Source organism: Botryllus schlosseri, chromosome 2, assembly GCF_051294905.1.
Source record: "Botryllus schlosseri isolate E-star chromosome 2, Bs_hap1, whole genome shotgun sequence".
NCBI classification, from domain to species: domain Eukaryota; kingdom Metazoa; phylum Chordata; class Ascidiacea; order Stolidobranchia; family Styelidae; genus Botryllus; species Botryllus schlosseri.
The window spans coordinates 20,940,138-20,966,605 of record NC_137237.1 but is presented as its reverse complement, the minus strand read 5'-3'; the positions used below and the strand labels follow the sequence as shown (position 1 = coordinate 20,966,605).

The window sequence follows — 26,468 nt, the reverse complement described above, 5'->3', positions numbered from 1 at the left end:
TGTAGTGCATCACTATACGAATACATGTCTTATCTTCTTAAATCATCCCTCATGGAGTTTGCATATAATTAGACTAGGAATAATGGCGATGCGCACATCCTGCATTTATCCACTTACACGATCTTGAAGAGATTGCAGCAACAGGAGATGACGAAGGATTACAGTCGGATTGACAGAGATCCAGCGATGCATGTTACGGGTCTTACCAGTCGTTACGCTCAATATTTTAATGTACACGTAATTCGGTAAGGTCCTACAATTGTAAAGCAAAGTAGGATACCCAGTGCATAATCGGTATTGACGTTGTAAAGTTTATTGTAGAAAGTCGGAAATCTCGTCGACGCCGGAGACATGACATTCCCAAATTACGAATTTGGTGATTCAGTACAATATGGCAATTTAATACTTGGAAGCTCTCGTATATCTGCTTACTGCCAACGGTTAAACTACATAATCCCAACAGCACTGAGTGCTTTCAGCCTCAAAGCAAAGAACAGGTTCTCGGCTATTAGTGTTTCGATTACTGGAAAGATTACACCGCTAATCCTCTGGAACATCGTTTAGTTTACTAGAATCCTCTATTGGAATGCAAAACGTATTGTGATTTCAAATTCGAGGGGATCTTGGAGTGAATTCGCGTCGACACCAAAGCTAAACTTTCAGTTAGCATACTCATAAATGAAGATGGTCATCACTCCAGCTGGGCACAATGTTTCGAGTACTCGAATCTCAGGGTGCGTTCTAGGTGACGTTTTCGAAATGATTCCAAAACCAGTCGCGAAAACACGACCGTTCGAAGTGAACCTGGTTTCGGTAGTGGTTTCAAAATTACCCCGTTCCGACTAGTAGTTTTCGCGCCGATGGTCTCGAAAACCCAATCGTTCATAGTCGGTCTCGCTTGACTACGGAGGGCGTTCGTAGTGGCGCGTAACGCGAAATTATTTTCGTGCTAGCATGGCTACTACGAACGTGTGTTTTCGTGCTTGTTGCTGACGCGAAACTACCTGTTTCAATTGGCAGGAGCGGGTCGACATTGGAAATATTGGTCATGGAGGTAGCAGATATTGAATAGTGGTTCTATTGAGTTGATTTGTAATGGCAATGTTGTTTATATGCATCGCATGGTAGTTTGTAGGGATATATATAGGCCTACACGGTATATTCAGGAGTACCGTATCACTAGTTTCTAGTAATGATATATGTTTTGCAGAGTGTTTTTATTTTACACATTTGGAAATAGGCTATACCGCAGTGTAAGGATGCAGAGTATGATTACATCAATCCGAAAGAATGGTGACATTTTCAAGTAAGCAGCTCAATTTCACGCAAATCAATATATATATTTAAGCCCAGATTGCTGGATGGCTTTCTCAGTAATAAAAGAGTAGGCTTATATCAGTCAGAGGTTACGGTATGTAAAATCATGCATGAAGATTCTTTCTAGGATAATTGGAAATGTTAAACTAATTTTGAATCAATTGGTAAGTGCATTGGCATTTCACGAAAAGCAAAAAGAAAAGGAAAATGCACACCAAATGAAGATGATGGAGATGCTGATACAAGCACAACCATTGTCGTGCTATATACAATGCGCGATCAGACATTTTAATTAAACATGACAAACTGACAATAACTCTTGACCACTTGTATAATTTTAGGCAGCAGTCATTGCACACTACAGGACTGCAGATGCCGCAGGACGTTTTGCGCCAGAGATATCCCTGGCATGAGTCAAGGAAGGTGCAGAGTAATTTCCTGTTTGTCGTCATACTTACTACCGGTGCATTTTTTACAGCATTGTTGCAACTAACCTCAAAGATGATGGAACCCTATTTGAAGCAATACTGGAAAACATTCTTCCTCAATAACTGCTCAATAAAAAGCGAATCTTTCAGTGAACCGATTTTTTGCCATTTTGTCTCACGGCTGAAAGATACCGATGACGCAATGATGTTTAGCATCACACACAAACAGGATGTGAGGTTTCATTGGTAAAAATTGACAATTGAGATTTGAGAATTGGCAAATAAAGCAGCATATGATGTAAACACAGTGTTGCAGCTACCTCACTATCCAAGTTTAAATGAGTTTCAGGATCTCTTCCAAGTGGTTGCCGCCACCTACATCAACTGCATCCAGATCTTGAATCAGGCCCCTTGCTATGGAGCATTTCACAAGCCACAATTATCAGCCTAATGTTGATCAGACTAGCGTCGCATCTTCTAAGGCCACAGGGATTTGAGACGATCAAAAGCTTGTTCAACAACCATTCTTGCTGAGCTGTGTTTTTGTGTTTCTGCTTCTGATAGGGACATTACCAAGAATTTTACTGCAACATCATCAACTCCAACGACATTTTTGAAACCTCCTCATCGAACACCATACTGTTCGCTGATGATACTCACCTCCGTTCTTCCGCATCTTCGATGGCAGAGCTGGATGCCCTGACTAGTGACCATATGCCCAAAGTCCATGAGTGGACGGCCCAGAACAACATTTGCATAAACGCTTCGAAATCCCAATTGCTGACAGTAAATTCAAAAAATAACCTAACCGTTAATATCGCTGGTCAGCCCGTTTCCAACACAGATAATGCCAAATATCTCGGGGTTTTAATGGACTCGAACATGTCCTGGAAGAGTGATATTCAGTCCCTAGACACCAAATTATCACCGAAGTGTGGCCTGTTCTACAGCCTTAGGCGCTTCATGCCAGCATGGGTTCTTCTGATACTCTTTAAATCCTTAATCCAATCGAAGTTACTGCATCCTTTGTTGGGGGGCTGCCAGTAAAACTGCACTCAAGCCACTGCAAAAACTACAGCATAAAGTACTCCGAATCATAGCTAGGGTCCCAAAGGGGCCTGGCTGCCCATCCAACAAGTCGCTGCTGAAGAGATTCGGCGCCCTAAACATAGAAGATATGCGGAAACTAGAAATCGCCAAGTTTATGTATCAGTTCCACTGCAGTCGTTGCCCCGAATATTTCAATGACTACTTTACCTCGAAATCAAAAACGCACAAGTACAACACACGCGCGTCCACGTCGTCCAAATATCATATGATCGACCGAAAAGATCATCGCTCTATAAAATATGCCGGACCTGATGTGTGGAACAGTATCCCGCCGGCCATTCGACAGTCGACGAGCATGTCCACATTCAAGTCGAAATGCAAGCAATTACTATTAAATAAATACAGTCCATTCTCAAGATTACCGGACCACGACTGACCTATCGATCTCGCTTCCCATGACATGCCGCCCTATTCTTGTCGCATTCTTTACTATACCGTCTTCTTTACTTTCATTCAGTGTGCATATACCTCCTCTTTACATCGCCTAGGCCAAGGTGGGTGTCTGATTCCATAGACAAATCCAAGTCGCTTCGACATCTTCCTGTCTATTCATTGTATCGCATTTTTTGTGGTGTATTGAACTGATAAAATTGCTAATAAACCAATGATGATGATGATGATGATGATCTCCTCTGATAGCTTACCTTGTTAGAACAGACAGACATTTATTTTTTCTGCCAGGCATTTATTCTCGTTGTCACAATTCATCTTCTTACGACGTGATGTTCTTCCTCTCTTGCCGCATACATAGACGGATGATGATTCTATCTTGCACTGATTTTGACTACCGGTACTCATTGCTTAATTGCGGATCACACATGTGATAAATAATCATTTATTGTAAAGAGTACGTTACTATAACCAAGCAAGCCATAGTCTGTATATCACCGACTATCAAAACCTACCATACCTAGCATCTACAGAACGCCAACGCACTATAGTACTATACTGTCTGACAACAGTCTCTATAATAGCGCAGTCGAGTCCGAGTCAAGGTATTATGACTAGGGCTGGGCAAAATCGAGTACCTGAGTGATTCGATTCTGATTCACGTAATATGCTTCGAATCGAGTCGAGTAATCGAGTATCACTCCTTATGACGTCATAACAGAATGTAATACGTCAAAGATCAAATATGTACCGTTTATGTCACAACAAAGAATATAATGCCTGTTATCCATCTCATAAAACATGCTTTGCTATTTTTTCGACCATACCGATTTCATTCCACTTGGTGATAATGTTGTGGGATAATCATGACTTCGGAAATGTGCTACGTCCAGTAACCTTCGTAGCTTTGTAACAATGTTTCGTATGCTACGATACCGCCAATCAAGGTTTCAACGCTTCAACAGTGAAAATTAGTATAGAAACTATACTTCTCGTTGATAAATTATTGGTCAGTGGTGAGAAGCGTATAATTTCAGTACTCGAAAAAATCGTATTTTACTACTCGACTCGAATCATTAAACTTAATACTCGATTCAGATTCGAGTACGCGAATAATTGTGCCCAGCCCTAATTATGACTCGAGTCCGAGTCCAAGTCATTGTGTTGACTGCTCAGTTTCCAGTTAAAGTCTTCCTAAACCCACTTTTTAACTCTGTTTGGTAATATTGAATGGTTCGCATTTATAATATATCAATTTTCCTCACTTTTAGCAGTTTCTGGTCGCATTTTCAAGCACCAGTACCAACTAACGAAATCCCAATAGTGAAATGTCGGTCTTGGCCGTCTGAATCTCGAGTCAATGACTTGCTTCGAGTCATGCGCAATGACTCGAGTCCAAGTCGAGTCAATACACAGATTGACTCGAGTCGAGTCTAGTCATTTCCGTATTTTGAGAAAATGACTCGAGTCGAGTCGAGTCATGACTCGAGTCATTGCAACCCTGTGTTTTCAGCATCAGACTCGAAACGTTTGGCACGAAACTACACCTAGAACGCACCCTTAGTCGAGTATTGATTTTGATGATTCGAGTCTAATAATTAACTCGTGACAATTAACGGGTTATATTCATAAAAACAATATTTCTTTGAACTGATAATCAACCCGTGATTTGTATTATAGCAATCAACATACTTGACTTATGAATCAACACAGAAACAGTGATCACCGAATATCGATAATAATTTATATATTATTGTGAGGAAGAGTATTCTGCAAAAATCGGCTAATTAAGCGAATTTAGTCCTTCTTAAGAATCTAGTGTTTTAGACCATCAATCACTACCTCATCTTTGCAATGTGACGTCATGTTATAGGTTCGAACTATGCTGTGTTGATTATAATCGGATCTTGTACTTCTAGGTTTTAAGTATACAGCATTTAATGCAGTCAATGCAGACCCTGCTGTGAGCCTTGTATACCAGACTTGTACAAACTAAACATTTAGTTAGTTGACGGTCAACTAACTAACAGTTTTTTGAGTAGTTCTAGTTCCAGTTGTAGTTGCGTATTTTGAAAATTGCGTAGTTCTAGTTCTAGTTGTAGTTGCGGATTTTGAAAATTCCGTAGTTCTAGTTCTAGTTGTAGTTGCAGATTTTGAAAATTCAGTAGTTCTAGTTCTAGTTTTAGTTGCGCATTTCAAAAAAATATTAGTTGCCGAACAACTAGAAAACACTCGTGTGTCCTGCCCTGCGCGATGAGAACTCTCCTCGCGTGACAAGTGAAGTTACTTAGGGTTACTAATGTGATCATGACAAGGGATCAAATGCTCTTGTTGGATCATAGTTAATTCATTGATTATGTCGAGTTCACTGATAACAACAATCGACAGTGCGCAGCACACGCGTTCTCCCGCTGAGGTTGTTTACTGATTGGAATGTGAACTAGCGATCTCCTGCTGTGCGCTGGCGAGTATTATCTCGGAACTAAGCTGTCGCGTCTGTTAAACTTACGAGATTTGATTCGTGATGATGATGCCGACCACGCCTGCCCAGGCACAAAGAGAAGAATATCTGGATTCGCCCAAGGTATCTTTACGAAGGAAATTGCAGAAATTGCCTGGGTCGTCTCCTCCTGGCTCTCCAACGCACAAGAAACCGAGACTCTCACTCCACTCTACCTCCAAGTCAGTGTCGTCCGCTTGAAGGTAAATCCGGCCCGTTTGAGGTGAAAAAGTATGTCAGGGAACAGCGACTACCCCTGGGTCAGAATGTGCTAAACTGTTGGCGGAATATGACTGACTTGCCAGAATTACGGAACTTGGCGAAAGATTTTCTTATGATGACTGCAACATCTGCGCCCAGTGAAAGGGCTTTCTCGCATGCTGGGATTTTGTATTCCCCAAAGAGGGCAAAATTCAACGAAAAAACATTTTCGCGACTCATGTTGATTCGCTGCAATCAGCAACCGCTGCAGAAAATGGTTTAGTTTATCCTGTACTGATTACAGAATATAGTTCTGTCTGTCTGATTTTTCAGTAATTTCGTTGTACCGACGTTCATGTGGAAGGCTGGAACGCCGAATTCGAATAAAATAAAAATGAATGAGTTGATTGAGAATTAAATTTAGTTAGTTGTGTTTTAGTTAGTTAGTTGCCGATATTTAAATTTCGTTAGTTCTAGTTATAGTTCTAGTTGCGAGATTTGAAAATTGAGTAGTTCTAGTTCTAGTTCTAGTTGCGGAATTTGAACATTGGGTAGTTCTAGTTATAGTTATAGTTGTGAGTCTTAAAAATTTAGTAGTTCTAGTTCTAGTTCTAGTTGCGCTTTTTGAAAATTCAGTAGTTTGTACAAGTCTGTTGTATACGCATAGGGTAATATTTAAAACAAACATATTTAAAACATGTCTCTTTTTTAAACATGTTTCTATTGTGTGCTTTTTGTAACTATTAGCGTCACGAAAATAAAAATGTGATGCCACATTGGAATGACATTGTTATATGGCTCTTCAAGAATTACAATTGAAAACATAGGATCAATATGGCACCCTAGAAGAAAAAGATTTCCAACCCATGTCTTAAATGGACAATGGAATAAATTTGACCAAGACAACATTGTCATGGAGCATTTTACGGTTGGCGGCCATCATCGCCAGAATTTCCATTCTGTTCCAGTGATATATAGCTATACGTACTATAACTGTTGAGCCGACGACCATTTCACGGGTTCCAACCATTCCGTATCGTATTCATCGACTATAGCTAATGATAGTCGTAATAAGGCCCATACCATACACGTATTTACACAATTGTGACATAATTAAAGAAACATTTTCGAACGGCATTTTTAAAGCACCTCTTTTTAATGCAACCCTATATACGCAGCTGTTCACGTATAAAAATTTATATCAGTGTTTCCCAAACTTTTTTTCACAAAACGCCTCCTTGGGCGTCAAACCGGGTATTGGACGCCCTGTTAACCCCCTCCTATTCTTCCGAAGAAAGCTGTTTTGGCTCATCGGACAGTCACTACATTGTCGCGTATAGACTCTTTGCGCTGGTCTTATTTATTGGCAACCCGATATACGTTATGTAGGCCCACGCTATGATAGAGGATAGAGTGACATTTTGTACGAATTCTAGGACAGAGACAATCAGTGTGAACAACCGTACAAGGCAATTTCGCTTCCAAATCATTGTACGTCCTTTGGAGCGATATGCGCTTAAAACTTCATCATCATCCTCGTTGTACAATGTACATGCGTTTGGATGCGTGCTTATAACTGACGCTCAATAAGTGTCACTGAATAATTAGTCTATTCGTTGATTGACGAATTGTTTGTTTAGTTAGAAAACTCGATGTTGCATAGCGATGAACATATGCAGAGAGCGTTGGTGACGATTTCGAGTGACTGCACCTTGCACGACCAAGAACTACGTGATCACATATTCATGAGTCTGATTTTGGTGTGCAGAGAGATCCGGATAACACGAACTATCTTGTTATTTCTGTAGAGCATTGTCTCCCAAACTATTTTCAGTTAGCGACCTGGTCGACAAATAAAGTATCAGTGAAACTGAAATTGGAATTGTGACGTAGTAAAATTTTGGTACCTATAATCGTGGTGTGTTCACTTTGACGGTATGTGCTGAATGCCAGGCAGCAATATCATCTCGTATTTCAATAGCTAAATTATGGCTTTCAGTCTGGAGATTGAAAACAACTATTATAATGCTACAGACCTCGGGGTCTAACAAGCTCGGAAATTCACCCGCGACCACTATGTGGGGGAGATCGTTGGCATCAGCCTATTAGCGCGGAGCATGGAGTGTATATTGACTGGATATCGGACCGATTTTTTTTGTTTGCCCGAAACTGAACCGGAACCGGATTCATACTTTTGCTGATAAGGCAGGATGCGAATCGGGTCCTCATTCGTATTATTCTGATACGGCCAGAGCACTAGGGACTAGTGTGCAGGATTTAGCCAGATCCTGAGAGGATATTGGGTATTGGCATGTATGTATTGTTTCGATTCGCAGCCGAATTGGAGCCGGATTCATACTTTTTCTGGTACGACCGGTGTCGGATCGTAGCCGGCTTTCATTTTGAAGAAGCAGGATCGGAGTCGGACTAGGAAGTTTGCCGATCTGCCCCGTACTATACTGCTTGTGATGTTTGCAAAATTCCTTCAACTTTCACGACATAACTGATGGTAAGTTATTCTGCAGGTTTTGTTGCAATCGGCTATAAGTGCGGAAATTTGCAAGCATGCGACCGGCGTTACCCGTCAACGCCCTTCGAGGTATGTCGAACTACAAGGAATTATGATTCCCGAAACTGTCAAGTGTATCATTTGGGGATTATGGAACAAGATGCATTACTGCCGCAGGGCAAATGTTTCCCAGGAAATGCCGTATATGAAGGGTATTCCATAAATCCTTCCACAAGTTATATTTAGAACAGAACTACCAACCTGGGCTTGTCCAGCAGATGATACGCGATCTCTCTATCTGTCGTTGAAGGCCCCGCTCCATCAGACAGAAACTAAATCGAGTATAGTCAATATATTACATATAGCTTATGTGTCAATTCAGATTGCAATTATACGTTATCCAATAAAGTAGTTACGAGTTATATTTGAAGTATATTCGTTACTAGAAAGCGTCGTCCAAGTGAAGTCCGATGGGATCCAGATTGTTCAGGAGTCAAATTTACCAGATGAGGATAGCTGCATCAATATTTATTATTGCATGTAAGTATGGATATGACAGAAATGTAATAAACTGATACTGATATCCACAGGACAGTAACTACTGCATGCTATTTCTCTCAATTGAATACAGTTTTAGAGGCAACCTTGTGCTTAGCCCTTTCGGCGACCCGTCATTGTTTCCAGACTAGTATCGCGCGTGCAGCAATGTTGGGATGACTCGGGTCAACCGTTTCGTATGACTTGGCCTGCAGAGCCGCTTCGAAAAAATGTTTTGACTTGACTTGACTAGCCGTTTCAGAATATGCGTTGACTCGTGAGGACCTGGAGTAATGATTTGGCGTTTTACTGATCTTCGTTCTTATATCACAAATTAATTGACTGCAAATTAGGTGATCATAGTTTGCAGCTTACGTTGTGGTAAACCGGTAGCAAAGTAACCTAATAGCAATGTACCTCTCTTCATTAGTCTGCTCACAATGCTCAATTCTCACCTTAACCCAGCTCTCGCCAACCTGTTCGGGTCGCGACCCGCCTTCAATTTTTCTGGAGTCACCATAACTCGCAATATTCATCACCGAAACGCAGACGGATGCTTTTTTGTTCTAGGTTATAACATTTAACGATGTTTTTAGTACCTTGTCACGTCGTGTCACAATTAAACAATTATGGTGCAATAAGAATCAAAATTCAAATAGCTGTGACTACGAGGCGCGAGCCGCACGACACTTCACCTTTGCAAGGTAAATTAATCCAAACTAATGGACCACAAACGAGGTGATCAGAGTTTGCAGCTTACGTTGTAGTAAACTGGTAGTAAAGTAACCTAATAGGAATGTATCTCTGTTCTTTTGATTGCTCACAAAGGTCAGTTATCACATTACCCCAGTGCTCGCCAACATGTGGGTCGCGATGCCAAGTGGTGTCGCCTTAACTTTGTATGGGGTCGCCATAACTCACAATATTCGTCATCGAAACGAAGATTGGATGCTGGCTTTTTTCTGGTTCGAAACATTCAATGATGTTTTGTAACCTGTTACGTCGTGTCACAATTAAACACTTACGGTGCAATAATAATCAAAACCCAAATATTTGCGACTACGAGGCGCAAGCTGCACAATTCAAGTTACACATTCAGCAGCTTTGAAAAACTGTTTGAGCAGTATGGTAATATGAGTAGCCTATATTGAAAACGGAATATCGTTTTTCATTTCAAGTAGACAATGGTTCAGACGCGACTTCGGCAACTGGTGGCGCAGCTATCGCAATAGGAGTGCAATTTAAATGGCAAAGAACAATCATTTTGGAATACTTTGTGTAGTTACATTTCTCTATGATTCTGCCTACGTAACTCTTATTTTTAGTTTCTCCATTCCTTGAAATACTTTATTCTGCATCGGAAAACAGAAAGGGGTCGCATGTAATAGGCTATATCAGGGGTTCTCTACTACCCTTGTATAACGGGCCACAATTTAACAGCAAAACACGCCGCAGAAAATTATTACCATGTATAATGTATATATTTTCTAATATTAAATTTAGGCTACATATACCCTGCTTACCAGTCGTATACGGGCATTTAGTGCATTTTTGTGCAATCTAAAGCAGCGTTCGCAAGTTTTTGGTTGCTGTTTTTTTTGAGAGTATGTATCTTCCGGCGGCGCAAGTAAATCCCTTCATGGTGCGTGCATTGCATCGTTGCATTTTCCACCAGGGAGCCGAGCTCTCTGTTTCAATGCGTGAGCGAGGAAGCATAAAATTACGTTAGCTTTTTCGTTACAAAGGCCATTATCACTTTGAGATCTCAATGATATGAGAAGAAGTCTGGCGTTCGGGGTCATGTCTAAACAATCCAGAACGCCAATCAACCCTTCTCATTTCCTTCTATGGCTGAGGCCCTGCACTAATAGTTAAACAGAAGTCAGCTTTATCCAGTTGATGTTCCACTGATCCCATCCACACGTTTGCCCTGCCAGCATCTCCTCTGCAAATATGTCCACGCTGATAAAATGCACCCCGATAATTAGCTATGCAATGTCTGTGGAGTCGGTGGATTCGTCCAATGCTATAGGATAAAGTAGTCTACGCGGCAACGTGTTTCAGAATATGCGATAAAAGATCGACTGACATTGCTGCTACTCTTCTGGTCTCGGTTGGATCGGACAACTGTAGCTTCGAAATTTGTCAGGTGATGTTGTGCTTGCTGCTAATTTCCGGAAACAGCGAATATTCGCACATTATGTTAACGTTTTATTGGAATCACACCTTCTCTAGCACATGTCCTGGGTTTAGCGATCTTCCAAGCAATTTTGAACGCTGCGTCTGTAACGTCGTCGGCAATTTTAACAATGCCTCGAAATATGGATTGCTGGGCTTGACACCTAGCTAGCAACGTTTTTTTTAGGTCGGGTGATATGTATAACTCGGGAAGAAAATCTCATGGTATCATTTTAAGATTCTACGGTTCGTTACGACAGCTGTTCTTCGACAAATAGGACGTATCGGTTGTCCATTTATAACTGAGAAAGCATATCCCTTGTTCCGCGCAGAGTTACAAACCCAGTTTCCGCCGTTTAATTTCCTGTTTAATTTCCCGTTTCTATTCAAACCATTCTCGGTGAGTGAAACACTCTTTAAGTTTAAAGTCTACTACGCAACGGGATTTTCTTGAACCAGACTACAGCCTAATACCGATTCAAAACAATAACAATCTAAACTCGAGCATTTATCAACAAACCAAAACACATCAAAGAATGAGTAATCAAACTAAACAGAGAAGGTGGGATAAGAGCGCTAAGTACCTAAATTAATATGTAACAATATTGTGCCGGTAGTAATTGCGTGCATAATGAAAGATGTTGCGTATGCGGGCCGTATGCGGGTCGAGAACCCCTGGGTCATATGATGATTCTATTTTCCTTTAGAGTGGGTTCGCTCCTAAAATGTTGCCGATACCTTAACCTACCTTCTTGTATTATTTAAATCCAATGAATATATAGTGTATACGTTTATATTACTCGTCAACAATTTTAACAAGCTTAAATTGTATCTCATGAATGTGTAGGCGGGTATAGTCCATTGCATCATATGAATTCGTTTCAACTTTCTAGAGTTTCGTATTCTATTTTACGTTTGGCTGATAATAATTATAGACTTAGACAGGGGCCCGTCTTCGTGACTTGACTTGACTTGACTTGACTCGACTCGAATTACCTTGACTTGACTATAGAGTCAAAATGTACAATGAGTCGAGATGACTTTATTCACTTGTTCTCAAGAGCTCTGCAGATCTTAGGTCATTGACGAGGCCGATACAATAGCAAAGCAGTTCAGAGTATGTGATTTAGAATCCGTCATATTCAGCTTCGGGCCATGCGTGGAGAACATCATGGGATAAAATATCAGAGGAAACAACATCTTGCTTGAGAAACTGCGAAGGGAATGATTCATGTGACAAGAAGATGATGCTAATTGAAGAACTATCATCTCTAGATGTCACATGCTCCAAATGTTTTGAAAGATTTGGATGCAGTAAGTAGGTGGCCATGGTCATGTTTATTAATCTCGTTCTGGGCTATAAAGTTTCGTGTGTAACTGTCTGTAATACTATTTTAAATTATTGTTATTATATTTCGTCAATGTGATCTTTCCTTTCTCGTCGATTCCCCTATTCATTTCGTTTCGAAAATTAACGATTGTGCGACCAACTATATCTATATTGTTTTGGCTCGTTGGATCACCAAATTTTAAAATACGCTATCTGTAAACACAAACATGAACATGAACAACGAACATGCGACGTAACGAAGCTAATTCATACAAGAATCGCTTTTTGCTTACGTATCCGCGCCCTATCTGTATAAGATAGTAGTAGTCAATAGGCCTATAATATGGAGTAGTGCATGGTTGTTGTCATTGGAAATATATCACTCATAACGATGTGACTGATTGGCAGAGGTGGTCAAAGTAGTCAAGAAAGCTACTCAGGTGAAAGTAGAAGTAGTGACGAAAAAATCTACTCAAGTACCAGTAGAAGTACTTCTTCCATGAGCCACCTAAAACTACTTGAAGTAGAAGTAGAATTTACTGACTTTAAATCTACTCAATTAAGTAAGTAGTTTTGAAAACATTCTTAATTCGTTCGCATGGACTGTCAAAAGCTATAAATTGAGCTATACGGAAGGTGCAGAGAGCTTGATTCGTATTGATGCATCCCAGGACGTATTTATTTTCGACAGAATAAGCATTCTTTCGAGTCATGGGATGCAAATTATATTATTGATATGGAAATGCGATACTAACCCGTTGATTACAGTCGGTAAATACGGAATAAAAAATAAAGAGTATCGGTCTGGTGTTAAATGAATAATATAGTCGAAACACCATAAATATCAAACAAACAAACCAGTCCAATATAATATAGTTTCTTTTTCTATAATGGTAAAATCGCCTTCAAGTTTTTTTGGGTATTCATGGTACAAATCTAATCAGTCCAGCCCGATAGAAAATTTGTATAGTTGCAAAAACAAAGCTGCTATCGCGTAGGCAACCATGCAATCGCATAATTCGTTGTACAAAACACGCCATTAAATCTTCGACTTCACAATGTGTTGGTTAATCAGAGAGAGAAGCGAACTTGGAGAATCCTTTATGACGATACAGTATTCAAATCCACATTGTTTTCCTGATCATCGACGAGGAATGGACTCCATAGGAAGTGGCATCCTAATAAAATATTCAACTTATAAATATGGTCATCCTAAATCCTGATTGTTAGGTATAGCTTGCTCGCAACGCGGGAAATAATGTAGGGTTTATGTTACCGCCGAAGAATTTTAGAATTGAGTGGTAAAGTTAACCAAATGATATCGCTCAACAATGGTCTCCGCCACAGAAGTTTTTTTTCGGCTTGGAACAACTGATTGACTGTGATTGAACAGCAGGTCATTGGCACCGCCAGTAAACAACTGAGGTACGGCTATACTCGCGCGTGCTGTGCGGATTCCTTGTACAGTCGAGTTACTGAAAGTATACAGTTAATTCGCATTCGTTGTCTATGACTGTTAATTTTGCTCCGAAATGCCCATTTCAATTGCCTTAATTTCCAAAAATTATCACGTGGCTCCGACGAAGAGAAAATTAAAAATATGTAGCTTGCAAAAGTAACCCGAACCCTGTAGTGTCACATGGTCAACTTTCGGTTTTCATAGTGTCGAGTGCACATGCAAACTATAGGGTTAGTTCGGATATCAATAATTTTGACTGTCCGGATAACGGATATAGCCGTATATTTGGAATTTATCTAACCGGTTAACCGGATAATAACTGCCAAGTGATACAATCGATTTCATGAGGTATGCATGAAAATGGATCGCAAAATCATTACACAGTGTTATTGTAGATCTATACGTCGTACGTACACGCGCAGTACGAGCGAACACGAGAAAAATCACGCAAATTTAATGTTCACTGCTTCTGCAACGCCCTCCTTCGAATGCACAATGCATCAATTGTGGCATCCTGTAGCTGGAACCAGAGTTTTGTAACAAAGAGTAGGCTACACACCACATGCATGGAATGCTTTTTCTGTTTCCACATACATGGGCTGAATAGTAAGCAGCGCTTCGTAGGGAATTGGCAGGTTGTTTCCCAGAAACTTCAAAGACTTTACATTCCTTTTTGACCATTCTTCTGTTTAGGTTTGGAGTACTGGAAGGACGAGTAGTTGATACTGGAATTGATGCCAACATGATATCTCGCTCTAATTCCTCCTTGAAAAATTCACGTGATCATGCGCGTAGCCAGCCGAAAACAAAGGCGGGGGTGTTTCAAATAAAATGAGGGGGTTACGTTTTTTTTTCGAATCAAGTATCAGCGGGAATCAATTGCAACGCACATGTTTGCGATCATTCGATATCATTCAGTTTCGCTATGTCACTCTTTAATCACAATCGCTAATCAGAATACACTTAACGGCATATTGTCTCCAAGCCACCGAGAGATAGGAGCTAACGCATGCTAGACCCGAGGCGCGATGGTTAGGCCAGCGATTATATCTTTCGTACCAGGCCTATTGCAGACGCGATTGTGTAGGCCAGCGATAATATCGTGAGCATCAAGCCAATGCAGATGCGATTGTGCAGGCCAGCGATGGTATAGTGTGCACAGCACCCACTGCAGATGCGATTCTTCAAGCCAGTGGAACTATAGGCTTGTTGGAGATGCGATAAATCAGTCCAGCGACGACAGCCGAGTGCGCGGCAATCAATGACCTAATTTTGCGATCTTCTCAGTGGGAGATCCCGTCGTGTTACATTGTGCACAGACGTTCGCTAATTGGCAACACGCATTTCGCTAATTGGCCGTGCGCAGCACTGACAATACGACTTATTGAAACTTACCAAAAGGTGTAAAGCGAATTAGCAATGATACATCTTTATCCAGTTAACCGGCAGAATTATATCCGGATATCAGATATTAAAAAAAAACTGCGGTTAATCGGTTAACCGTTATCCGGATAATCCAACCCTAGTACACACACGTAACGCGACTGGCTTGATTACCGTGGGCGGTGTAACATTTCAGTGTTTACGCAAACAATGCGGCGCACACGACGAATCCCATGTCCTTGACTTCAATTTCGTGCCTCAATGACGTCACAGATGTTCGATTGCCACGTATCAGTTGACATCGATGTATCGCTCTTTGGAAATTACAATTTAAAATTTAGAATCAATAAGGCTCTATTGTCAAAAATGGTTCCCGACCCTTGTGATAGAGCGTCTGCTTCTCGATTGATAGGTCAGGGGTTCCAGCTGCAACCGCGTGTAAACGTTCTGCTGTAGAGCCATAATATCCTCTGAGGTCGTGGTGGAGAGATCTGTACTGCGTACAGTGGCATGTATGCTTAATGCTCATAGTTGAGAAACACTTGCTCTGACTTGAAGCGGCGGCTGTCTGATAAATATTCAGTTCAATTCAATTATCAATATTGCTGCACCTTTTTGTAGATTGTGATATTCTCGAGGTGAGAATACCGACAGAGTGGAGTCTCACTATACTCGGCTGGAATCATTACAATTATTTCTCGATCGATTCGGATTCGATTACTCGAAACGTTGTGCCCAGCTCTAAATGCGAGTCTCGAGAATCACGATAATTTGGCCGATATGCAAGGATTATATTAGTTTTCTGTTACAAATAGGTTCTTCCTCTATCTTGATGTACCGAGTGATATGAAGTTGATATTCAAGAAATTTTAATCAGCTCATGCTGATTTGATTTGATCATTGTATTACGATTACGATTGCGATTGCGATTACTAATATATCATAAAATATGTTCATTGTTCACGGTGCAGGATCTACCTGTTATTTTAACGCAAACCTTTAACTCAGTGGTTCTCAGACTGGGTGCGTAAAAGCATCTGAAGGGGGGGGGGGCGCGAAACTGCTTCAACTGAAAAAAATATTCGCGCTTTGCGAGATTTACCTCCAATTCATAGTTATTGCTCTGTGTATAGTCCGAATTTCATATTTGTTAATTCTCTCATATACATTCATAACGTTTCATGCCATCAAACTATCAGTTTGGATTGCTAGCATTCTGGTTTCATTCTGTGAAATGACGAGAAAGGGGGGCGAATATTTTCACTATCCTAAAGGGGGGGCGTGTCAAAGAAGTTTGAGAACGACTGCTACAACTGATCGAGGTTCGAATTACAAGGACACGAATGTGAGCCGAAGGTTTGCACCATCCCTATCGCCTACACGTGGAATGGCCATTTCAAAGTAGCGACACAGTGTGCAGTGTGCAATTCGACGTTTTTATTATATATTTTTCATTTTTTTCGTCATCAATATATTCATTTGCAGCTGATGTGCGATCGCCTTTCTTGCAAGACTGTGTGCTATTGGCGCATGCGAATTGCAAGGGTAATTGTAGCGTTGCTGGACCAAAGATACGGCGAATGCAGAATTGCTTCGACTGTCGCCGCCCATGCTTCGATATAGGTCAGTAGTTAGTATATAGTAAATTTATATAGGTCTATGATCTATCTGATGCACATGTACATTTGCAATCCGTTTGTAAAAGACCTCTGTATGTATTTGATGACTCATAATACACCCATTCCTGCATAGGTTTCAGCATCACTGTTATCGCTATCACAGGGGGCAGTATTGAGCACGGCTGCTACACTTTTACCCATGCTTGCTAGCGGCGTCCTGTGCGTTTCTATAGCTTTAGATAGTATCCCTGTAGATAGTGTTGCATTTAAAACAAATGATGTTTTAAAAACAATTTGTCTAAAAACATGTTTTAACAGTGTTTTAAGACAATGCCTTTTAAAAAATTGGGCTTTTTTCAAAAGTTGTATTATTATGCCATAATTGTGTAAATACTTTCCAGAAACATGTGCTATGAGCCGACGGTCAATTTGCACCCGAAATAGTGGACGCGTGCGATATGGCATGGCTAGAATCCTCAAAATCGTCGTCGGTGATAGCGCGTATATATAGATAATAATTGGTGGGATTGGATGTTCTGATGATTATGACCGCCGACCGTGAAAATGCTTCCTGACGATGTAGTCCTGGTTAAAGATATTTTGGTCCGTTTGTGACAGACGCAAATGGAAATCCATTGTAACGTCACAATAGAACATTCGTGAAGTCATGGCTAAAAAGCACAATAAAAACAGGTTAACCAGGGCCATGTTTTAAACATGTTTGTTTTAACCCTACCTGTAGAAGAGTGCCAGCTATAGTTCAGCAACACTGTACATAACCTTGTAGTACCACCCTATACGAGCCACTCGTAGTCGGAAATCTATGAAATGTGAATTCGACATTCTCGTACTGTGTTGCGGCTAAGACGATTATTTTTGCCTTGTCAAAAAGTTCAACATCAAGTCAAAATTGTTGCATTAGGTCAGTGAGAACTGTTTATAAAGTCAGTGAATATCTTACAAACTGCATTGCCGTGGTCTGTTAGAGGCCACGGTGTCAGTGAACTTTATATTTTACAATTTGTATCCTAGTCTAGCCCACTCTATAATGTTGTAAATCGGGGATAGCGGGAAATACCAGTAATAATAATCGCCCCGTAGTTATGACGATACAATGCAAGTAAACATAATCAACTGGGTGAAGAGATAGAAACGTACTGTATAACGGATGAGAGATGAGCATGGATTAGGATCAGGATTTGAAAAAAAACGGATTTGTGAGATTTTGTCGGATTTGGATTGGATTAGGATTAGAGATTTTTTCAGCACGGATTAGGATTTGGATTGGAATTACCGACTTTCTGGGAGATTGAGATGTCGTGTGGCAAATGGCGACAAACTTTATTCAGATCAGTTATTAATGTACTTATGGTACACTACAGTACATTATGGTACACTCGGTGCCGACGAACATGAAAGGAACAGCCCTATGCAAGTTATCTTAAATCATGAGTATTGTTGGTTGTGAAAGAAAAATTTCCAATGCCTCCCTTGCCTAAATTAGCAATTTTTCTGAATTTCAAGATAGAATCAGATTGGGATTGGACGCGGATTTGAATATACAGAAGTTATGGATTAGGATTTGGATTAGGATTTGTAGCTTCGGATTTGGATTGGATTAGGACATAGAAATTCCAAATCCGCTCATCTCCGCTGTATAACCACCAACCATCGTCGTTCGATATGGCGCGAGGGCAAGAGGCTAGTATAGAGATGGGTGTGCGAGGATAGAATAAGAACTCGAATTATCAGTATCTAATGGTCATTCTAAGTAGGTCATGTAATTTTACACGTCACTGACCGTGATATCATTAATCACTTCACCTTAACTGATATGTTTATTGACTAAAATGGTTTCCCGCAATGTATAAATTCAAGATTACGTCTAAAGAAATGTATCAAGTCGAAAAACCTTTTATGTGTCTAGTTTCACACTTTCAAGGTACCCGTTATGTTGTAATAGGTCTGGAAAACATGTTGGAATCGACCTCTCGGTGCCTCGATCTCTGCAAACAAGAGCATGACTGTCCCCAGGAGCCAAATGTGGCATGTAATGAAAAAATATACAAGGAATGCAGTACGCACATGCTGGGGTTACCGCAATCTGTCTGTTCTGCTGCAAGTTGATCTATTTCCAGGCGCTCGTGGAATGGCATGTTATATACAAGCACGTTGCAAGTTCAGCGACTGTTCACCAGTAGAAGACTGGAAAAGAGTTGTCAAGTGCAAGCGTTGTTACAGAGAATGTGGTGTGGGTGAGTTGTGATACTAAATTATTATTCAAGACTATAGTCGTATCTAAAAAAGAGACTTCAAAATGAAAACATGCATCTATACCAGACCTGGGCAAAGTGCGGACACGACGCGATTATGAGCGGCCGGCGAAAGGTTACCTGCAATTCCGTACATAAAACTTACTTTTGAATGTTAAGCCATGGGCTAAAATCATAGGCTGTATAAACTGAGCCGGACATTCGTTCACTATGGAGCCTGTTTATTTATGTGCTGCAATAAAGTAGCATACGTAGGCCTACGTCATATACGAGTAATCCATCTTCAAAATACAGCCAATGTAGCAAAGTGCGCGCTAGCAATTATACTAACAAAAAAGTCACTGTCTCCATATAGTTTCGTTCAAAACTTCTGTGTTGCCATCGTCAAATCTACACACTCCGTGCTTCAAAGTTTTACCTGACACGTTTCCAAATCCGTAATTTGTAAGACCAATCATTCCGTGCTCGTAATCAAACGATGAACGGGGAACAGGCGGGCATGTGCAAAGAAAAGGTGAGGGGCGCCGACCGGAATTCCAAGAATATTCGGATTACTAAATACTTGTTTACTGGAGTCAGAGGTGAACTAGTCCTATTAGCTAGCGGCGAGCAGGTCGCTGTAGAGTATAATTTAAGACGGTATTATTGCAAAAACAACAGGAAGACAGACACTCGGCTAAGGGGGGGGGGCTAATTACGGAAGCACTTCTAATTTCCATCATCAACAACAAGGCTATTTCACCAAGTATGCACAGTTGCACACACTGCTCGGGAGGCAGCGACTAAGACAAGCTAATGCTTGTAGTATTTAAATTGTATTTTAATATCTTAATACAAAAACGCGTCTGTGGATTAAAAAAAGGGTTCAAAATGTCTTGTGTGCGCCATCGTTTTCAATTATGACGGCAAAATATATTATTTTTTGTTATACCCCTGAGCAGAATGTATCAACAATTTAATTCACTGCTTTCAATTTAGAAATACAATCAATACGCTGCAGTTTTTGGTTAAAATTTTTGACTCGGCCCGTCAACGTATTTTCTGCATATCATTTTGTCCACGAGGATAATTAATTGCCCACCCCTGATCTATACAAAGAACCATGTTCAAAGGAATGCGGTGTTCGATGTTTTGTTTATCACTTTCATTCAGACTTGTACCAACTACTGCGGATTATCAAAATGCGCAACTATACAACTACTCACTTTTTGAAACCATAGCAACTAATAATAGAACTATAGGTCTAATGACCCTCAAAAATCCGCAACTAACTAACTGAAACACAACTAACTAGATCCCAGGTTCTTGACCGGTGTTACCGGGAACCCTCGGGGCTCCTTGAATGTCACAATACCCACTCATCTCAAGTGGCAGTAGTGGTGGCATAATCCACAGCTACAACACCAATGGGTTGTGGGTTGGAGTCTGACCGATGTCGACCCCAGAATTCCTACCTAAGTGCTGGACTTTTATCTAGGATGCTCCTCCCCATCTCATCCGCGTAATAAGCGGTGTCTTACAAAAAGCCTAGAAGTGGGCCGTGATAAAAGTCGGCCGATACGGAATCAAAAATAAGGAACATCATCCTGGCGTAAACGACCATAGTAGTCGACAAAACACCATTCACTTTGGAAAATATACAACTAGAACTAGTACTAACGTGTTAAAATCCACAACTAGAACTAAAACTAGAACTATACCCAAAAACCGCCAACTAACTAATTTGATGGTTGGACAAGTCTGCTTTCATTACAGGTCCAAGTGGTGGACCTGCCTCATACGTTGGGGATAGACTGAATTTTACTGGATGGGAAATTGACGGAAGTGGAGAATCCAGTGGCAATGACAAGGAACTGCTTTGACAACAATCGGTGCATGCTACTCTGGTTTACAGCGATAAACTGGAAACATTATAGTCGTTCTTCAATCGCATTTTTAATTTATTGCTCAAATACGACATTGTAAAAGAATACAACGATTATAGTCATTAAAATAAAAACAAATACCTCCGAAATCGTACAAGCATATATAAGCGCAGAAAGAAGTGGCTATAACGTACGTTTTGGCCGCTGCCTAGCTCAAACTATCGTGGGTTATATTGGCTTCATTGGAGTCTTGGCTGCACCAATCCAGGCTCGTTGAGTAGCTTGGTAACTGGATTGCGACTATATACCCGGTCACTCTCTTTGCCTCCTATTAATTATCCGAACCTGCCCCTGAGACACGGCCAAATCTAACTCAAACAATTACAGATATCGTAATTTACTACTTAGAAAGTCCACTTCAGTTTCGAGACAATAATAGTCACAATGGGTTGACAAGGTCAACAAAACCTTTGATTAGCCTGACCGTGAAATTTGAGGTATTGATGACTGAAAAAAGAAACAGTTTCGATGCATTGGCTTTATCCACGTGCAGCGAAAGGGGAATGACCCCAAACTTTTTCGTGAATATTTGAAAATTACCATGAAATAAAGTATTTCGTGGCAGACTGATTGAACTTGAATTTTCTTTCTCGCTTCACGCGATTATTGCCTCCAGATTTCTTGCTTTTAGCAACCCTACCGAAAAATCAAAATGCTTGGCCTGCATGACCTATGGTTGCTGATTGTCATTGCCATACGTCCGGAATTTCTCGGACATGTCCGGAAATTATACTGTTCAAACTGCGTCCGGGAGGAAATTCTAAAATATGTTTAAATGTCCGGAATTTTGAAGGCTTGAAGTACGCTAAAAGATTGTATAGTAAATCAACATAAACAATATTATTATTAAACAGCTGTATGCTACTTGAAATTTTTCTTTGCGCTAGGCGCGATTTAGTATCGCATAGGCCTATATATTAAATTTAGTATGGGGTCCACATCCTTCGAAAAAAATAGCCAGCATTCACTGAAATAATAAGTCCAACTGTAATCGCAATTATAAGATAACGTACAGACCTACTCCTAGAGTCGGCTAAGACCGTTTGGACAGTGGTTCCAAACCTGGGGATCGATTGTCGTATTATTCTAGGGATTGGGAAGATGTTGAACGTCATCAGCTTCCGAGAGTAAATCTTGGCAAAGGTGATGACCTTCTTAGTGATCAGCTGGGGCACGGGTGATTTTCAGATTGGAAATGGAGTCACGGCCATTGAAGGTTGGAAACCGCCGGTGCAACTTGCTGGTGCGGACCGTAATTTCGGCTCATAAATAGTTTTATCCGTGTGATATGAGCCAGGACTGTGAAGTCGGTAAATTTTGCCATCAACTCCAACTCCGACTCCGATTCCAAACATTTTCATTATACCGACTCCAACTCCAACTCCAACTCCACACATTTTCAATATGCCGACTCCGACTCCATCTACTGACCGACTACCGACTCCGACTCAGGCTCCGACTCTGACTATTTTCTTAAGAGAATTTCCGACTCAGACTACAACTCCGACTCCAACAGCATTACCAATTTACTTCGAAAATTATATGCCATAGTGACGTTTAAATGACTATCATATAACCAATAAACATATGCAAACATATGATGAACGATGGCATGCAAAATTGTTTCATTGTGGCACAGCTCGAATTATTCGCTATGCAATTAACGTGAAAGAATGCATTTCTAAATATTTTTCCTTCTTTCATATTTTAAAAGATTTTATAACATGGACTCTCTAATATCCTAATAGTGTTGCTCTTGTGTATGAGTCAGCAACTAATACAGAGATGCATCTTACTAATATTCTCATTACACACTGTACTGATTACATCAACACACACTCTCACTACTAATAGACATTTGTCATAAACGAAATTTAGGAAGTTCTCAAATAGCATATGTCTTGTCTACATGCACTTCGTCAAACATTCAAGGACTAGGACTTGCAATCTTTCTTAATCATTTGTTCGACCCAAGCAGCTAAGCTACACTACAATTATTTTTAATTTTATCAAGTGGGAAGGAGCGTTTGGTTATATTTGCATCAATTTTACAACCAGACGATATATTTGCTCTGTCACAATATCATGGTATAATATCAAAAATCGCTTCAATTTGTGACTGCATCGCGAAGATGCATATTGCTTCTTTCTTCCTCTATGCAACTGAATTGCAAATAATGCCCAATTCTATCTATGTCAGGTTTGGCCAACCGTTTCGTTCAAAGGGCCACCTGCGATTTACGAACCATTGCGCGGGCAATTTGAATGTGGATAACCTTTTTTTAGTCGTCCGATAGGAACGAACCGAATTAGGTAACATTGAAAACAAATCTTATATGACTACGCTTCAACATCGATAACAATTATGTCATGAAAACTCTGTGCAACTGTAGAGTGGCACTGTGCATTGTGCAGTCATGCCTGGTCGCGCGAAGAACAAAATGTTTTCAAAGGTAATGAATGAATTAGATCAATAAATATATTTCTTTCATATATTTGGGATCGTCTCTGTATCAGACATGGGGTAATCGCGATTAGTAATCGTAATCGATTACGACGATTACAGCATTTTCAAGTAATCGTAATCGCAATCGATTACATTCGAGAAAATTCAGAAGTAATCGTAATCGTAATCGACTGCTTCCCATATTTAATCGATTTCTTTGTGAAAGAACGATTATACTTTTGACTTGTACAGGACTATGACATAAACTGAACATTCGTGAACAAGGAAGAGGTATTATACCAGTTAGTGATGATAGCACAAACGTCAAATTTTCAAATGCTATTGCTCATTATTACGTCAGAAGTGGCGTATTAGCTTTGCTCGTCATCGCGTAAGAAGTATCCAGCTATCCACATATAGTGACTAGATATTCGGTGAACATTGGTGTGATTGTAAGAACTGGTTATCAATACATTCCAGACGCCACTACCTCGCAGCAGGATAATTAATCACCACTATGCCTAGTTTAAAATAGTAACTTTTGTAGTGATGTTATGCTTATAGTTAAACGCAGTTTGACCGTTGCTGCTTGGCGAGCAGTACGCCTATGTATTACGAACGTACACCGGACAAAAGTTTGAAATTTTGTAGCCTACTCGTCAAATAAAACATTACGGTTTGCACGACGAAGCATTAAAAATCAACAGCTGCTCATATATATCATAACCGAGCCGTTTCTCGTGATGGCCGCTTGCATTACATTATCTGTATTAAGTTACAGGCAGAATTGTATGTTCACTTTCTCTTATTCTAATATGATTTTGCTTGAAACGGGCACCGTTATTTCACAATTCTTTACTCAACATTTGGAGCTGCCGCCATAGCCACCTGCTTATATACAATGTCAGCGTGGGTTGTAGCAAGAAATGGAACGAAAACAGCGAATATGATCCCCCACTCCAAACGTTGGTCTTGGGCCCCTATCGGGTAGCTAATTTTCAAGATGAAGATTTAATTTCATCAATAATATTGGTAATTGCATTATATTACAATTCATTTTTATTCCTCTCTCAGCCCCCGATTATCTGACTTACCTGAAGAGCTGGGAGCACGTAATTCCCAATTATAACATCTTGTAGGCCCATCTTGTAATAATTACTTTAGGGTATGATGTTAATTCGAGACCTCCGGTCTGTTATATAATCAAAAGATATTGTTATGGCCAAAACTTAGCAGACCAACATTAATACTTGCGTGAGACGCACACACAAATTGCCTTATCTTTAATGCTCTGTGGGTGCCCGGGTGGCATTTGCATTGGGGGCTTAGATTGGAAGGACCGGACTATTAGTCACGCCCACCCAGCGCGGCTATTGACAATGGACACATACCCCAAGTTTCGACGAATGTCTTTCATTTGTAGCACAGTTCGTGGATTCGCATGTTGGCCGAAACTGCATATGTGTTTTCGTGTGTCGTGGCGCGGTATTGAATGGGGCCTAAATGTATGTTACTATAAATTATACATGCTTTTTTCATGGGGAGGAGACGTAGGCTATGTATTTCAAAATCAAGCTATCTAGAGACATTTACATCGCGATGCTCGTAGACAATTTCCAAGTTCATGAAATCTCTCGAAAATAGTCTATAATTTGTGTTGGTTTACGAAATACTTTTGAGTCCCCTTCGAGCTCGTTTCCCACCCTATTAGGAAATTAGGAGTCAGGGATATCTAGACTACTCTACTAGTCTAGATATCCCTGTTTGTTGTGGACCTGGAAAGAAGGCAAATCGTTGGGTGCGATAAATCGTTCAATATAAAATGGGCAATGGGTACTTTATGACGTAACAGCCAAATGTCGCATCTTTTTTTTAAAGAAAGTTGTTATCTCATTAGGCCTTTTCAACGCAATCCATATATTGTCTTCCGATATAACTTGTAAGATGCAAAATATGTGTAGCCTAATCGTGAGTAATCGTGATTACTTTTCCAATGTAATCGTAATCGTAATCGACTACTTCCTGATTTTGCTGTAATCGTAATCGTAATCGTAATCGCGTCATTCAGAAGTAATCGTAATCGCAATCGATTACATTCACGAAGTAATCACCCCATGTCTGCTCTGTATAGCAGTGGGCTCATTTGGCGAGGATAGGATTATTTGGCGTTTTAAACATCGCAATATCGACGGTTTCGATGGATATGCCTCTGTCATTTTGTGCAAATGTTTCATCGCCGACGATCTCGCTTGGAGCGCACAAACGAAGTCGCATGTTGGACGACACGTTTTCCCCTATATAATTGCGAGTATAGTTGGACTCAATTCTGTAAATAACGCGTATTTTTAATTCTCAGGAAGGGTTCTAATACTAAATGCGATTAATGTGACAATAAATCTTGCAAAGTGCTAAGAGAAAATTTCAAGTCAACTAAATCTGCTACGGAATATTCTACGTTCTGGTCATATACGAAGATCTGCGATAAATGTGGCTGGCCCCTCCGTTACGCCAATGCGTCGAAACTAGTGTTTTAGTCACCATCAAATTTCGCGGTCAGGCTAACCTAATTTTGGTTGGCCGGGCAATTTTATCTGGTGATATATCTAATTTCGAAAATTACGTCGCAGGCCACACATATCCTTCTCGCGGGCCCCATTTGGCCTGTGGGGCACGGTTTGGCCGCTCCTCGTCTGTGTCGTCACTCATAACAGTGATTGATGGTACATAAAAATCCTATTATAGTTATTATTAGTAATTTAAAGATACCTCTGAAAGCAATTGTTTTCATGATAAAGAAGTGGAGCCGGAGTCGGAGTCGATGTCAGGGTCATTTTCACAAACTCCGTCTCCGACTCCAGTCAGT

At 40.4% G+C, this 26,468-nt stretch overlaps 1 protein-coding gene and 1 long non-coding RNA gene across 2 annotated transcripts; both read left to right on the top strand.

The window, feature by feature from the left end:
- Positions 1 to 1,065: 1,065 nt before the first annotated feature.
- LOC145456683 (uncharacterized) lies at positions 1,066 to 1,899 on the top strand. Its single transcript, XR_013920683.1, has 3 exons — positions 1,066 to 1,306; positions 1,659 to 1,740; positions 1,796 to 1,899. It is a non-coding gene; the product is annotated as an uncharacterized LOC145456683 (long non-coding RNA).
- A 6,421-nt stretch (positions 1,900 to 8,320) lies between these two features.
- LOC145456600 (uncharacterized) lies at positions 8,321 to 21,239 on the top strand. The gene is made up of 6 exons (XM_080334735.1): positions 8,321 to 8,995; positions 12,317 to 12,484; positions 16,828 to 16,965; positions 18,925 to 19,038; positions 19,100 to 19,216; positions 20,990 to 21,239. The coding sequence occupies exons 1-6, from the start codon at positions 8,926 to 8,928 to the stop codon at positions 21,094 to 21,096; spliced, it is 714 nt and encodes a 237-aa protein (XP_080190861.1). The 5' UTR covers positions 8,321 to 8,925; the 3' UTR covers positions 21,097 to 21,239.
- The last annotated feature ends 5,229 nt before the right edge of the window (positions 21,240 to 26,468 follow it).